The sequence below is a fragment of the Scleropages formosus genome, chromosome 1 (assembly GCF_900964775.1).
Source record: "Scleropages formosus chromosome 1, fSclFor1.1, whole genome shotgun sequence".
NCBI lineage: Eukaryota > Metazoa > Chordata > Actinopteri > Osteoglossiformes > Osteoglossidae > Scleropages > Scleropages formosus.
The window spans coordinates 2,072,011-2,085,731 of NC_041806.1; the positions used below are offsets into that span (position 1 = coordinate 2,072,011).

At 50.7% G+C, this 13,721-nt stretch overlaps 1 protein-coding gene across 1 annotated transcript; it reads right to left on the bottom strand.

Annotated features, from left to right (window-relative positions):
- Positions 1-313: 313 nt before the first annotated feature.
- On the bottom strand, positions 314-12,733 carry LOC108930210 (sarcalumenin-like). The gene is made up of 7 exons (XM_029252063.1): positions 12,667-12,733; positions 5,441-6,706; positions 4,951-5,064; positions 3,942-4,037; positions 2,492-2,608; positions 2,149-2,382; positions 314-1,994 (listed from the first exon to the last, which is right to left on the bottom strand). The coding sequence occupies exons 1-7, from the start codon at positions 12,722-12,724 to the stop codon at positions 1,186-1,188; spliced, it is 2,694 nt and encodes an 897-aa protein (XP_029107896.1). The 5' UTR covers positions 12,725-12,733; the 3' UTR covers positions 314-1,185.
- Between the last annotated feature and the right edge of the window lie 988 nt (positions 12,734-13,721).

Here is a 13,721-nt window from a genome sequence, read left to right on the forward strand (position 1 = left end):
TGTAAAGAAGTAAAGGTACATTTTTATCTTTATGAAGGTACTTGAGTAAAAAATTAGTTTGTTTGATAAGATAAAATAAAATATGTGCTTTCCATTCATTCCTACTCATTGTCCATGGTTGACCATTTCTTATTAACGCGTGCAACGTTCGTTGCGTTATTACTGATCATCGACACCCAGGAACACCAGACACCAGCTGTAAATACTGCATTAAGGTTGAATTAGGATATTCATTGAATTCAGTAGCTACTTGAGGCCTTTTTACTGCCATTCATAAGGTCGGAGGGTAAATACAGGTTGCGTTCGCGGCATGAAAATAAATAATGTAGAAAATGTTTTGGAATACTGCGAAATTGTACTAGAACACAGCTTCCGCAACAAGCCATTTGTAACTGCTGCACACTTGGCACAGTAGCTGATACAATGAAGTATGGCATTCATTTTTATTTGTTTTATTCCTATGTAATCACACACTTAAGGGGTGGCATGAATGGCAACAACAATTCGAATATCTACTGAACATACATAGACAGTCAAGAAAACATCCAACGGTTCTAGAGTTACAGAATCACTGGTGATAAATATATCTCCTGGCACAAGATATACATTTATTTTTTTAGCTTGTATGTTCCTCCCAGAAGAATTACAGGGTACCACAGAAGGTGGTGGGCTTTGACAAAACATCCTTCTAGTCCAAAGACGACGGCCCGAACCACGACGCCATCTGCTGGCCCTGTACACAGCTGATCAAGACTCGCATGGAAAGACATACTAAGAAAGACTGGGTCTTGTTGTCTTGAAATAAACACAACTAATAAATTGAGACGACAGCTCCTAACCTTTCCTGCCACACTAACGAAAAGTAAAATAAGTATTGAACTTGTCCGGAGAAATAACGGCAAACTCTTTTGGCCAATCCCAGTGTGTCCAGGAAAGGAATCAATAGGGACAGTTCCATATTCTTAAACTAGGGCTTTAATTAGGCCCTTTCCCTCTTCTTCACGTAATGTTTTGTGCACTTCTCTGTTGTGTTGCGTCATGGGAGAGAGCCGAGACGGTTCATTGCTCTTAGTTCACCCGTAAAACTGTCCAGAAGCTGCGGTTGGCGTACTCGGTCTATGTGTCTTTCCCCCTTCCCAAGAGTCGAACCCCGTCCATTCTCTGGCCGCTCGCTCCCTGTTGTCCTCAGTGCCGACGGTAGCGGTTCGTCGGGGTGTCCTCGCAGGCTGTGGCTTTGCAAGCGAGATCCGGCCCCTTCCCGGCAGCCATGCTGCTGAGCAGGCTGGGCAGCTCCTCGGTGATGGCCGCCTCGATCTTGTCCAGGAGGCAGCTGCCCAACAGGGGGCAGTGGGACGAGAGCAGCTTGAAGGTGCTCATATGGTTGACCCCAAAGAAGTCACGGTAGGCCTCCGGGTCAGGCAGGTCGAACCTGCTGACGTTGGTCTTGGCCAGGATGGATTTGAAGATGTAGAAGCGGTCAGGGTCGTCCACGATCTCCTTGAAGACTTGCTCTGAGTCGCCGAAGAAGCCCGTCTTGTCACGGAGGGTCTGCAGGTATCGATCGACCAGCAGGGCGTGGATACGCACCCGGATGCCATGTTGGCGGATGACAGCAATTTTGTTCTCTATGCGGTTCTCAATCACTTGGTTCAAGTCCTCCAGTAGGGAAATCTCCTCTCGCTTGAAAAGTTCGTGGCTGGTGTCCGGGCCGTACGCGTACGGCCAGAAGGAGCCGACATAAACACGCGGGGGCTCTGTAACGTTGATGAGCGGCGCCATGCTCCAGAAAAGGGCACCGTAGACGCGCATGAGCTCCTGCGGAACCAGGCTGTCGGCCTTGTTCAAGATGATGCGGATCTGGGACTCGCGGCCCTTCATCTGCCTGAACATGAGCTCCAGCTCCCCGCCGACGTCCAGTTTGGTCGGGTCGAACACCAGGAAGATCAGGTCTGCTCGGTCAATGAACCACTGGCACACATCATTGAAGGGGTAGCCTGGAGGGAAGTACGAGAGCAGTGTGTGGACAGGTCCACATCGGTGTTTGTCAAGCTGGTACAAATGGCACAAATGTGATAGTTGCCATCAAAACAATAATTTCTTATTAGCTCCCCTCTAGCATGCCCTCAATGCTGATGGTGCTCTCCGAACCTCTCTCCTGCTGCTTGCGGTTCTCAATGATGCCCGGCGTGTCCACGATGGTGACCCGCTCCAGGAGTTTGTGCGGCATCTCGATGCCCACCAGCTTCTCCAGGAAGTTCTGGCCAAACCTTTCCAGTGGTGAGAACGAGCGGGCGCTGTCGGCAGCCATCACGATGCCCTCGATGGTCCGGACCTTCTCGCCATGCGTGATCACGGTGAATTCAGAAGTGGTGGGCTCTGCACCTGGAAGAAGGTTGAAGGTATTCTGGTGTGTATAATAAGCAGGACTGATGAATGGATGAATTCTGGCTGCATGTGCCTGTATTGAGCCACTAGGTGGGCGTTTGGTTACCTGTGTAGAGCTCCTGGGGAGTGTCCTGCAGCCCCAACAGATAGTTGATCATTGTGGACTTGCCAGTACTCCATGGTCCCAGGAAAAGCACCATAGGCTTGGAGGAGATCTCTGCTTCTGTCAGGGGAGAACAGAGAGACTGAACGTCATGGCTAAAGAGCGGAGGAGAAACTCGTGCTCAGCTGAGATCTTCAAGTGGCTAAAAGCACCACTGCCTGCACAGGCCGGATACCTTTGACCGGGGATAAATAATGGATCGGAGCAGAAAATTCCATTCAGAATACATTATTATAGGTGTTAACGGCTTTTGGAAATAAGTCGATTGAATCAGAACCTGCTGTAGTAGACACAAGCCAAAGTGTTGCTTCTATCAAAAGAGGAAAGTAGTATGAATGAAGCCCCCCAGTCCCCATTCCAGTGATGCACTGCTATGCTCTTCCATTTCTGTTGCTTGGTGGTCTCACGCACTCAAGGACTAGAATCAAAAGCCCAAAGGTTCTCAGTTCTGGTTCTAGTGTGGTGGAGTGATCTCATTCTCTCCCTCAAAACTGCCGAACCCATCTCCATATTCAAAAAGAGTCTCAAAAGGCATCTGTTTCAGACCTACTTCTCTCCTGATCTCCTATCAACTCCTTGAAATTTCACTACATTACCTGATTTTTTTAAAAAGTACTCTCTACCAATTGTAAATGTAGCCACTCATGTCATGTATGCTGGTTTAATGGTGGTATTACATACGTGTAAATGATGGCAGTCAGGGAATCCAAAGTCAAAGGTGCGCGAGCCGGTCCAAATGGGAACGGGTGGCCTCCCGCGTTCTGCTTGAATAAACTTCAAGAGGAAGTCGGCAGTTATGGGTCACTTGGTTCTGACTCGCTGGCTGTGACTGAGCTGCACCTGCTTGGGGCTTGAGGAGCAGCAGGGATGGAAGGCAGACAAAGAGCTCCTTGTGCTGGACCCACACCGAGCCTCCGAGGCGTCTGCAGTGTAATTGCTCTCAGATGGCCATGTGGGCCCTTCCTCCCACTCCACTCGGTTTCATTTATTTTCTTCACCCTCCTTTCATGTTTTTCCCCAACAGCATTTGCTGTTCTGCGAGTTCGTGTTCAACAGCTCTGGACGGCTTCTCAGAACTCATCAGGAAGACAGAATGTGCTGAAGGCTTTTTTAAGTTTAAGACTTCTTCATCACTAACTTCTTTTCAGGTCCAGGTCAGGCACGTTTGCACATATATGGAGCTTGACAAGGAGGACGCACCGTCAGACACGCAAGGAACATGGAAGTTCTGAACTCAACTCAGTGTTTTCTAGGTGGGGGGAGGGTGAAGTGGTTTACAGCTTTCATGTCCATTCGGGTGTGAATATGGATCACAATGTGCACCTCAGAGGCTGCGGGGCAAAGAGAGAAGTGGAAACCTGGAGTAGCCAAGAGGCCAAAGGACTGGGCTCACCTGAGATTTCATGCTGCCTCAACTCGTTGTATCTGTAAACCTGCTCCAGGGGCTTGATGGATGACTGGTAGATCTTTCGCAGCTTCTTCAGCGCCACTGGAGAAGAGGACAGAGAGATAAAGAGATGGACAAGAGAACAGGGATGGGGAAATCACATGGACAGCAGTGGAGGTGGAGGCTGGTACACCCAAAAGGATGAAGGACATAAATGAATCTATTAAATATTCCTCTGACAGCTGTACATGATCTTTTAAAGATGTCACCGTATCCTCATCGGTCTCAGTCATTATGATGACTATCGGGGTAACGACAATAAACACATGACCCTGCAAAACATTCATTTTTTGTTGGGTGCATAAGAGTCAGTCTTCAGTAGGAAATCAGCATCTTCATAAACAGAATTAATATTTTACCTGTGACAGCGGGGAAGTGACTTTATATTTTCATACCTTCTCTCCTCTCTCTCAGCTCGTGGTCATTAATGCGTTTGGTAATTGTGAGCAGTTCACTCCAAGCGTGACAGACGAAAGCTGGCCCTATGAATAAAGTTCTTCTGCCCCAGTCTTCCAAACGCACATTTTCCTACGGAAGGTCTAGAAATCTTTACATCCATCGCCCCACACCGCTTATCAAGTGCAAAATCCCAGTGGTCCAAGGTAAAGCCTCGATAGGCCATTGCTGAGAAATCAAACACACGCACACGCACTATGGGCAAATAAAAGTCATGAGTTCACCTGCAAGTCGTGTCTTTGGACTGGGGAAGGAAACCAGAGCACCCAGAGGGAACAATAATTTAAAGATTTACAGTACAATACAAATTAAATCAGCTTAGTGTTAAAATCATCTACAATAACATAAAATCCAGAACTCAGCCTTATTCAGATAACCAGCTCACGCCCTGAGCACGTAAAGGAGAGAGATGTCGTTCCAAATCATGGTTCTCCCGAGGGTCACGTGCTCCTCACTCCCTAGGAGCCAGAGACCCATCCTGTGGCCCGGTGCCCCTTACCATCGTACTCGTCGGTGGGCCGTGCCGCCGCAAGCTGCAATGTCTCCTCAATGTGAGATCTGTCTCGCAAATCGGAGACCACCTCCTCCCCCTTGTCCTCCTCGTCCTCCTCCTCTGCGAGGATGAAGGAAAACACACTCAGCTCTCACACACTTTGCTGACCAATTACTAAGTGTATCAGCAACAAAAAGCACATAGTGGCTCCGTTGCAGAATATTTTCAGCAAAATAAACCTTTTCCACTTTATGCATTTTCAATTGCAATTCTTTGCCTCATATCTCTTCCAAAACTTCTCTCATTAGCAGATGGGTTTACCCACTGAGCTGACACATGACGGTAACGTGGGACCATCATGATTCAATTCACTTCCACAGCGTTTACAGTTCGTATAAATAAATAAACCAGAAAAGTGTACATCTTTGGAAATTCATAATTTGACCGTTCATAATATGGGAACCACTGTTTTTGGTTCCACGGCCGTTCGCAATACCTGAATTAGACTCCGTGGCATCATTCTCAGTTGATTTGTCAACTTCTCCGTGTGTCCCTGGGACAACCCCACCTTCTCCCATTTCTTCGTGATGCTCAACCGGTGGTTCCCAGTTCTCTGAAGCTGCATCGGCTGTCAGCTCTAGATCCACCTGTCTTTCATTCCGCTGCGCCACTTCACCAGTGGCTTGAAGCGGAGGGTCGACTTCTGCTTCAGCCGGTGCTTCATCAGCTGCTGAACCTTGACCGTCTGGTTTCTTTCCGCTCACAGGGTCTTCTTCAGCCGCCCCCCGCTGTGACACCTCTCCATCAGGCCCCTGCCTCTCCTTTTCCTGCTCAGCTTCTACAGCTTCTTCCACCCTTGGTCCCTTTTCTTGCTTATTGTTGGTGGGCATAGCATCACTGAAGGGCAAGTTCTCCACAGGCTCAGATGAGGAGTCTCCATGTTCAGCAGCATCGTCTTCCTCCTCTTCTTCAGTTTCTACACTTTCTTCCGTCTCCGCTGCCTCCTGTTGCTCTTCGTCCGTGATGGATTCCTCCATGGACTCTTCAGGCTGCTCCTCATCACCTACGGCCCCCTCTTTTTGCAACTCCTCCTCTTCTTCCGAGGCATCGTCAACCTCATCAACATGATGCTCACTCTCTGTAGGCTTGTTTCCCCACTGAAGAGCCTCTTCCGCATCCACATCTTCTGCCTCTGTTTCTTCCTTTTCTCCTTCTCTAGATCCCAGCTCAACAATGTCCTCCTTGTCCTCATCTTCAGCAGAGTTTTCTTCTTCCTCGAGGGACCCTACTCTTTCCTTGAGTGTTGAACCAAGCTCCTCAGATGTTTGTTCACCTGCCGTGGATTCCTCATCAGAAGCCCTTCTGCTGTGCCCTTCATCTTCTCTTTCACCCAAGTCCTGCTCAGCATCTTTCTCCTCGGAGTTCAGAAAGTCCTCCTCTGGAGCATACTCATCATCTGGTTTGTCGCCCTCGTTTCCGCCCTCCTCCTCAGCGATCTCAGTAGCATCTTGGTCTTCAGAGATCTCCCCTTCCGTGTGGCTCGAGTCTTCTCCCCCTGCTACACAAGGCTGGCAAATGCTCTTCTCCGGGGCAGGCGTGTCGTTGGAGGAGCTCTGAGCTACCTCTTCACCTGGGTCGCCGCCTTCCTCCCCGCTCGGGCAAGCGCAGGCGAAGAGGCCCCGGTTCTCGGCTTCCTGAAGCCTCAGCGGCACCAGCGGCTCCTCGTCCGCGCCAGCGTGGCCGAGCGTCTCCTCCACCGACTCTAAACGGAGAGGAAGGAGCGTCAGTGACTCGCTGCAACCCATCATGCACTCTGTCCCTCAAGGAGGCTGAAAGGTCCTATTAGTGTGTGTGTTGGGGGCTGTAATCAAAATGTATTTTAATATATTTAATTAAGTACGGAGCATCATGTAACGGTCCTCATTCTGCAACCCTCGTAGCCCAATGCGGGCAGCTGGGAGGAAACCCCCCTACTGCTGCAGTACCCCTGAGGAAGATACTCACCATGAACAGGTAGAGTAACATGACCCCGCTGTATAAATAGGTAAAGCAGCGTATTTAGCTGAAATGTGCTTGGTGCATGACTATACAGCTGTGCACAACGGTACGAGGGGGCAGCAGGTGTCGCGTGTGTAGTACAAGTACAAGCGGAATTTAACATTAAAATGTAATTAGGAGGAAAAAGCATCGCCTAAATGAATAAATAAGTAGATGTGCGGTGGCGCAGAAGCACAGACTGCGTGAGCCGTCGGAAACGGGTAACTAACAGCCACCTGTGAGCAAAACGGTCTCATCCACAACATCCACGGTCTCCTTGGAGACACGGCGTTGGTGCGAATGAGACTTTTCACAGGCTCGGCGGTCGGTTCTTCGTGCCGCCACCAGACACAGGGACTCACGGAGGTCAGTGACAGATGGTGCTCGGCACCTGAAAATCGCTTTAAATGCTTCCTATTTCGGGGGGTGCAGTGGGTTGGACCACAGTCCTGCTCTCCGGTGGGTCTGGGGTTCGAGTCCCGCTTGGGGTGCCTTGCGATGGACTGGCGTCCCGTCCTGGGTGCGTCCCCTCCAGCCCTGCGCCCTGTGCTGCCGGGTTAGGCTCCGGCTCGCCACGACCCCGCTTGGGGTTAGGGTTTCAGAAAACGTGTGCGCGTGTGTGTGTATTTCGTCTCGACGACGAAGCAGCAGCTCGAACGAAACACAGCCGATGATCACGGTGCAGCGTTTACCACACAAAAAAAATATTTGTTTTACCCGAATAAAAGTGTTTTTTTACTTTGATATAGTAATACATTTTCAAATATTAAATTTAATGCAGGAGGATCACTTTAAATATTGAAATGAAGGGATTTTTGCCAAAACATTTGTGTTCCTTTTGTCGAAAATCCCGCGAAACATAACCCAAAAAGAGTATCCGTCGTTCCAACGTGCGGTCAGCCACCCGAGGTGCAGTCGTACGCAGGAGGACTGTAAGCATCTCTGTCCGTATGACTGCTTCCATCACATCAGGATCAGCTGTTGTACAGAGCGTACAGGGTACAGCAGGGTAAAATCAGCCCCTCGTGCCGCGGTTCTGACGCCCACGAGCAGCGCTTTCCGATCTCAGAACAGATGTTCAGCAACGCGCCGCTTTCTCTGGGACGTCCTGAACCAAAGTGTTGACAGAACTTCCCCCAAGTCAGCATGCGGTTCACGTTACCCCCGGAGCAGGACTGCTAAAGGCCAAGGTGGGCGTCTCCATGGCGACCCGAGCCGCGCTCCGCTCGCCGGCCGGAGCCCGGACGCGGGCCGCGTTGGGGTGGCGCTCGGGAACGCGGCGACGCTCTGGAAGGCAAGAGTCTGGGCCGCGTCCGACCGGTGAACGATCGGGGCATCGCTCATTCGCTGAGCAAACCTCAACACGCTAACGACCGAAGAGTCTCTCGCTTCGAGGAACGATGAACACCTACTATGCTGCGCGTGTCCGAAAAAGCGGTGAGATACATTAACATGGAACGTACGGTGGAGTTAATCGTTCCTATTCTGTAACACCCGCAGTAACGCTCACGCGTGCAACACACACACTCCCTGCATTTCGAAATGCCCCTTCGCGTGTGTGTGTGTGTGTGTGTGTGTGTGTGTGTGTGGGTTGCGGAGACTTCAAGTTCAAGTGGGTTTTTATTGTCATTCCTCGATATAGCTTGTATACAGAACGGTGGACAGGACTACAGAAAGCAGAAATACACTTGATTTGCGCAGACTTCCAAAAAAAAAAAGAGTAAATGGCCTTCGTAAATTGGACAGACTGACTAAGTTGAGCGCTGGGGTCCAGCGGCTCTCGGTTAAGACCTCTGGAGTGTCCAGCATCTGGAGTGTTTCACAAAAGCAGCCGGAGTGGCACTTAACACCCAGCCTGGGCGCAATCACACACTGCCAGCAGGGGGCAGCGGTGGGAGGAATCTATTTCACCCCTGGCATTCAGCTCAGCTCAGCTTACTGGCGCTGGCGCTGCTCTGCATGTCGCCTGCGTCATTCGTACGGGTCCTTCGGCCGGTCCCCGTGCGAGAAACCGAAGTCACGCCTGGGGGCGGGGCTTATATTTTGCCCTTGTTGCCTCATACTGGGTGGGGGAGGGCCAAAAAAATACCTGGAAAATGTACATGCTGACGGACAATGAGCCTTTCAGGGACACCCTGGCTGTCCCTGACCAGAGCGAGGGGTGAGTCATCCTCCCGAAACACACAGCATACGACGAGTGTTAAATTACCGGTGTAAAGACGCAGACTTTTTCAGTAACTTCTACCAGAGGCTGATTGGCTCACAGCTTCTGGGCTGTGGCTTTGAGTGTGGCTCACTCAGTCTGGGTGGAGTTTGCATGTCCTCCCCCCCCCGCATCTGTGTGGGGTTTCTCCGGGTGCTCTGGTTTCTTCTCACAGTCCAGACATGTGTTTCAGGTGAGTTAGTGACTCTGAATTTCCAGTAGTGTGTGTGTGAGTGTGCATGTCTGCCCTGCGTTGGACTGGCGTCCCATCCGGGGTGTACCCTGCCACACTGCCTGTGCTTCTGGGATAGGCTCTGAGTTGCCGCAACATCTTGTGGATCTTCTGCTCCATCAGCGCTGTGGAGGACAAGCTGATACCACACCTTGTCCACAGATACTGCAATGCTTACCTCCTTTTTCACCCTGCTTTCCACACCGAGATCTTCAGTGAGAGCAGTCAATGCTATAGTTACCCCGTGATGCAGAGCTGCCCCCCCAAGGACACTGCGGCCTGCAGCCGTCACCTTTGAGGACACGCTTCGCACTGCATCGTCTCCTGTCCGAACGAACCGCGGTTGCCAGGTAAACAGGGACATGCGGATTTGTCCACGTGGTCCTCACGATGGACGTCTCCATTCGCTGCCACCAGCGCCTTTGCTGTAATGTTCAGCTGTTCGGCTCACGGGGTCGCCGGTCTGTTTCTGGTCTTGCGGTCCTGCCGGTGGACCTCGAGAAGACCAGGCCTGGGCTGAACCCACAGCATCTTCTCATGAAAACGTGTGTGTTGCTCTGTCTATGAGCGTGTGCAGCTATATACTTGTAGCACACATGGGTACTGTTGCGTGTGTGTAAGAATAAACCCAGTTTACAAACATTGGAATTACGCATTTTGACTTCTATGAACCCATTAAAGCTGATTACGGTCGATATTTTCAGACGCCGAACCCGAGAGGTCGCGTTCCACTGTGTGCGGCCAAAAGGCAAATTGAATTAGGCAGCTAATCCTCCAGGGGCGTAACGTGGAGGGGTAGATGTTCGGCTCCAGGGCAACATGTCCCTGGCGTGCGGGACCAGAGCGTAGGACCCGCGCACGGTTCTCACGGCCGAGGTAGAAACGCCGCGGGACGTACGGCAGCTCTGCACACGGTGGCTGAATAACCAACGAATGACCGAAGAGGTAAAGAATTAAAAATTTCCTTTGCTTGTTGTGGTAAAATTCCAACCTGTATTTGCACATCCAACATCAAACTGAACAGGACCACCTTCATTCAACTCGCTTCCGCTGCGCTTACACCTTGCGCGCCTTTCATTTTTCCGAAGCTCCGAGTCAATTGAAATATTAAAACGAAATCTTACATTTTACTCTATTTGTTGTTCTTATAAGCTGCATTTTCACAAGACTTAATGCTGAAACCGAGCGTTCTGATTTATGAACAGACCGAGTTGAGAACAAACTTCAGGTCCCAGCTGTATTCCCAAAGAGATCGGCCAGAGTACGGCAGAATGTGGCGATTCACTGTAGTTTACACTGTTTTACGCTGGGGGGGGGGGTGTACGCAAGGGGAGTAAAAGGACCGTACAGGCAAAACTAGAGGCTGCAGGGCAAGTGTGGGGTAAAGTGAGATGTTGTTCAGTCTGTGTGGGGTACCGCAGGGGGGTGAAGTGAGGAGCTCAGGCAGGTATTACCCTGGGCACAGCAGGAAGGTGTAAGGCTTGTACAAGACACACGGCGGGGAACGAGGAGCAGAGGAGCTGCGGCGACCAGGTTGGCGGACACTGTGGACAGATGGCGACAGGTGTCTCGGCTCTCAGACCCGCCGGTACTTCCCAGGACAGAAATAACCCCACAATGGACCACGAAGAGCAGCGGGGGAGGGGCAGACACTCAAAGCTGGACATTTCGCCGAAGTGAGGCTGGATGAATACCTCAGCGAAGGGTCCTGAAGCACGGTACGTTCAGTCAGTAAGCGAGCAAGTGCCCAGTAAATGAGTTACATCCCTTTCCCACTTCCCTTTGCGGTCCAGCAACACCTTCATTACTCACAACTCTGGTACTTGGAGGGAACTCCCAAGACTTGAGAAGTAACAAAGTGAAACTGAGAAACCGTAATCTGTCCCGAGCTCTTGAGGTTCGGTATTTTCGCTGGAAAAATGCGCAACGTTGAATGAGGGATACAAACTAGAACCTCAAGAAGCTGAACGTTAAGTCAGCCATGGCTCTCGGTCACCTTCCCCGGTGACCGATGAAACATCAGAATGCTCTTAGTAAGCTGCTCACACCTGTTGGTTCAGGTGGTTCTGTAGTCCAACCACACCTGGTCTTTAGCTCAGCAGCCTCATCAAACAGCAAGTGAGAGTAAGTTTTGTGAACCAACTGTACCTAAGGGTTGGCTCAATAGCCCAACCACATCTGGTTGTTGGTTCAACAGACCAACCGCTCCTGAGAGTTGGTTTAATAGTCCAATGAAACCTGAGACTTGCTTCAGGAGCTCATCACACCTCAGCGTCTGCTTTGTGGTTGGATCTGTTGCTTGGTCACATTTCCACATTGACCAAATAGCCCCACCACACTGAAGGGTTGGTTCTGTAGTCTAATTGGAACTTAGCAGGACTGCAAAAAACCAAACCAAACCCTGGTCACATGTGAGCACTGGCTCAGTTGTCTAACCATATCAAATGATTGACTTTGCAGCCTTGGGAGAGGCTTGACCATTGACCAAACAGCTTGATGGTTGGCTCTGTAGCACAACCACATCTAATGATGGGTTTAGTAACCCAACCACAGTTGAGTGTTGGCTCAGCAACCCAACCACAGTTGAGCAGAGGCTCTATAACTCAGTCCCCACTGAACATTAGTTCAGGTGCCAAAGCCTCACAGACACAGTAGATACTGCATTGACAGATGACCCAAGCGAAGCAGGGGCTCCTGGATCCAGAAGCTTTCCCAGAAATTCAACAGCATCTCAGTGTCCATTCTGTTTGCTTCCTTCGTCCCCAGTTTAAGGCTCTTTGTCCCAATGACTCGCTCGGTTATGATTTCTACAGCTGTCCATTGTGTGAACCCTGGTAGAACCCTCACCACTTGGACTCCCTCCTACACTCAACAACTGTAAGAGCTCGTAAAGACTCCTCTGGAAAAACAGCTGCTGGACACATGAATGAACACACCAGAGCCAAAAAGCCAGTCTAGCAGCTCTATATCTACGGCCAACATGCATTGTGACATTTTCCATTTATGACATTTCTCTCCATCTTAGAACATGAGATCGGTACTTAACAACAGTTTGTCCATTTACACAGCAGGGCCACTTTTACTGGAGAAATTCAGGGTAAGTACCACGCTCAAGGGTACTGCAACAGGAAATGGAACTCGAAACAGGCTCCTTGCAGTGCAAGTTGGCAGCTCTAACCATTGCGCCACCTGCTGTTCCTTTCCACAACCACACACACCTCGCACGGAACGGGGGGAATGCGGTCCTTACCTGCGGTGGCAAGGAGTAGCAGGGAGAGCAGACTGCAGGCGGCGAATGAGCTCTTCATTCCGACTGCCGGGAGGCCGGCAACATGCACGGTGGCCGTATTTATATATTGGGCAGAAAAGGTCAAAGGGCACAGCTACAGGGGGCGGGGCCACGAGTGGCAGGACGGCATGTGCACCGTGACACGGCAGCTGTCATCACGGCGACCGTTCCGTGCGGAGCAGCTGCCCCGTCCTGTCACGCAGCAGGTGGCGGAGCGTGGTGCCACAAGCAGAGGGTGGCACTTCTGGTGGACACTCATCGAGGGGCGGGTCCTCCTGACAGCCAATCGGGTCGCAGGCTGGGATTCCGCTGCGCATCGTCACGCCAAAAGGGAAATTACACCCGGGCCTAACTGTACCCCAGTAATATGTGACCTTTTATTTCTGGTGTAACGTACCACCATTGTGCCATCATTCTACTACAGGTACAGAACACACCGCGTACCGGACGAGAGCCGGTATGGTGACATGCTGCCCTCCTGGTCTGAAGGTCAAGGTGAAAGAAAAGGCATAACTGGACTGTAGAGATGCGCTCTTTTAAGTTTTAGAAATCATTTGATAAATGCATCTTCAGAGTTTTCTCCACTTACTAAATCTTTGATTGCTCTCGACTAAGAGGAAACCGAGGGCCACTTGATCACGTTCGGCCCCGGGTGGGAACCGGACACCTTCCTCGGCTTAGATTTCCGAAATTCCTGTAGGAATATATACAAACGTATGAAAATAAATATGAACACATTAAAAAAATCACATATTTCTGTACATAGACATGCTAAGCCAGTAAGTCCCGCCTCCATGTTGGCCACACCCCTTCCTGCAGTGGGTGCCACTACAAAGCGTCCTCTGGTTTCCTTCTGCCCCACCAAGCAGTTTGGTGTAATACTCCTGGTGACCTTTCACCCTCGGATGGTGGTCCTGGTGGTCCTCCTCCTTTACCTGGTTTCCGGGGAACTGCAGCGCACCGGGTGGTGCAGTAGTTCAAGCTCTCAGCTTACCCTTGCAAGATTCAGGTTCGAA

Coding starts and splice junctions, on each gene's coding strand:
- LOC108930210 (XM_029252063.1), bottom strand. CDS start 12,724: ATGAAGAGCTCATTCGCCGCCTGCAGTCTGCTCTCCCTGCTACTCCTT. Junction 2,609..3,941: donor GAGGCAGCATGAAATCTCAG/GTGAGCCCAGTC, acceptor CTCCCCTGACAG/AAGCAGAGATCTCCTCCAAG. Junction 1,995..2,148: donor CCGCAAGCAGCAGGAGAGAG/GTTCGGAGAGCA, acceptor ACTTCCCTCCAG/GCTACCCCTTCAATGATGTG.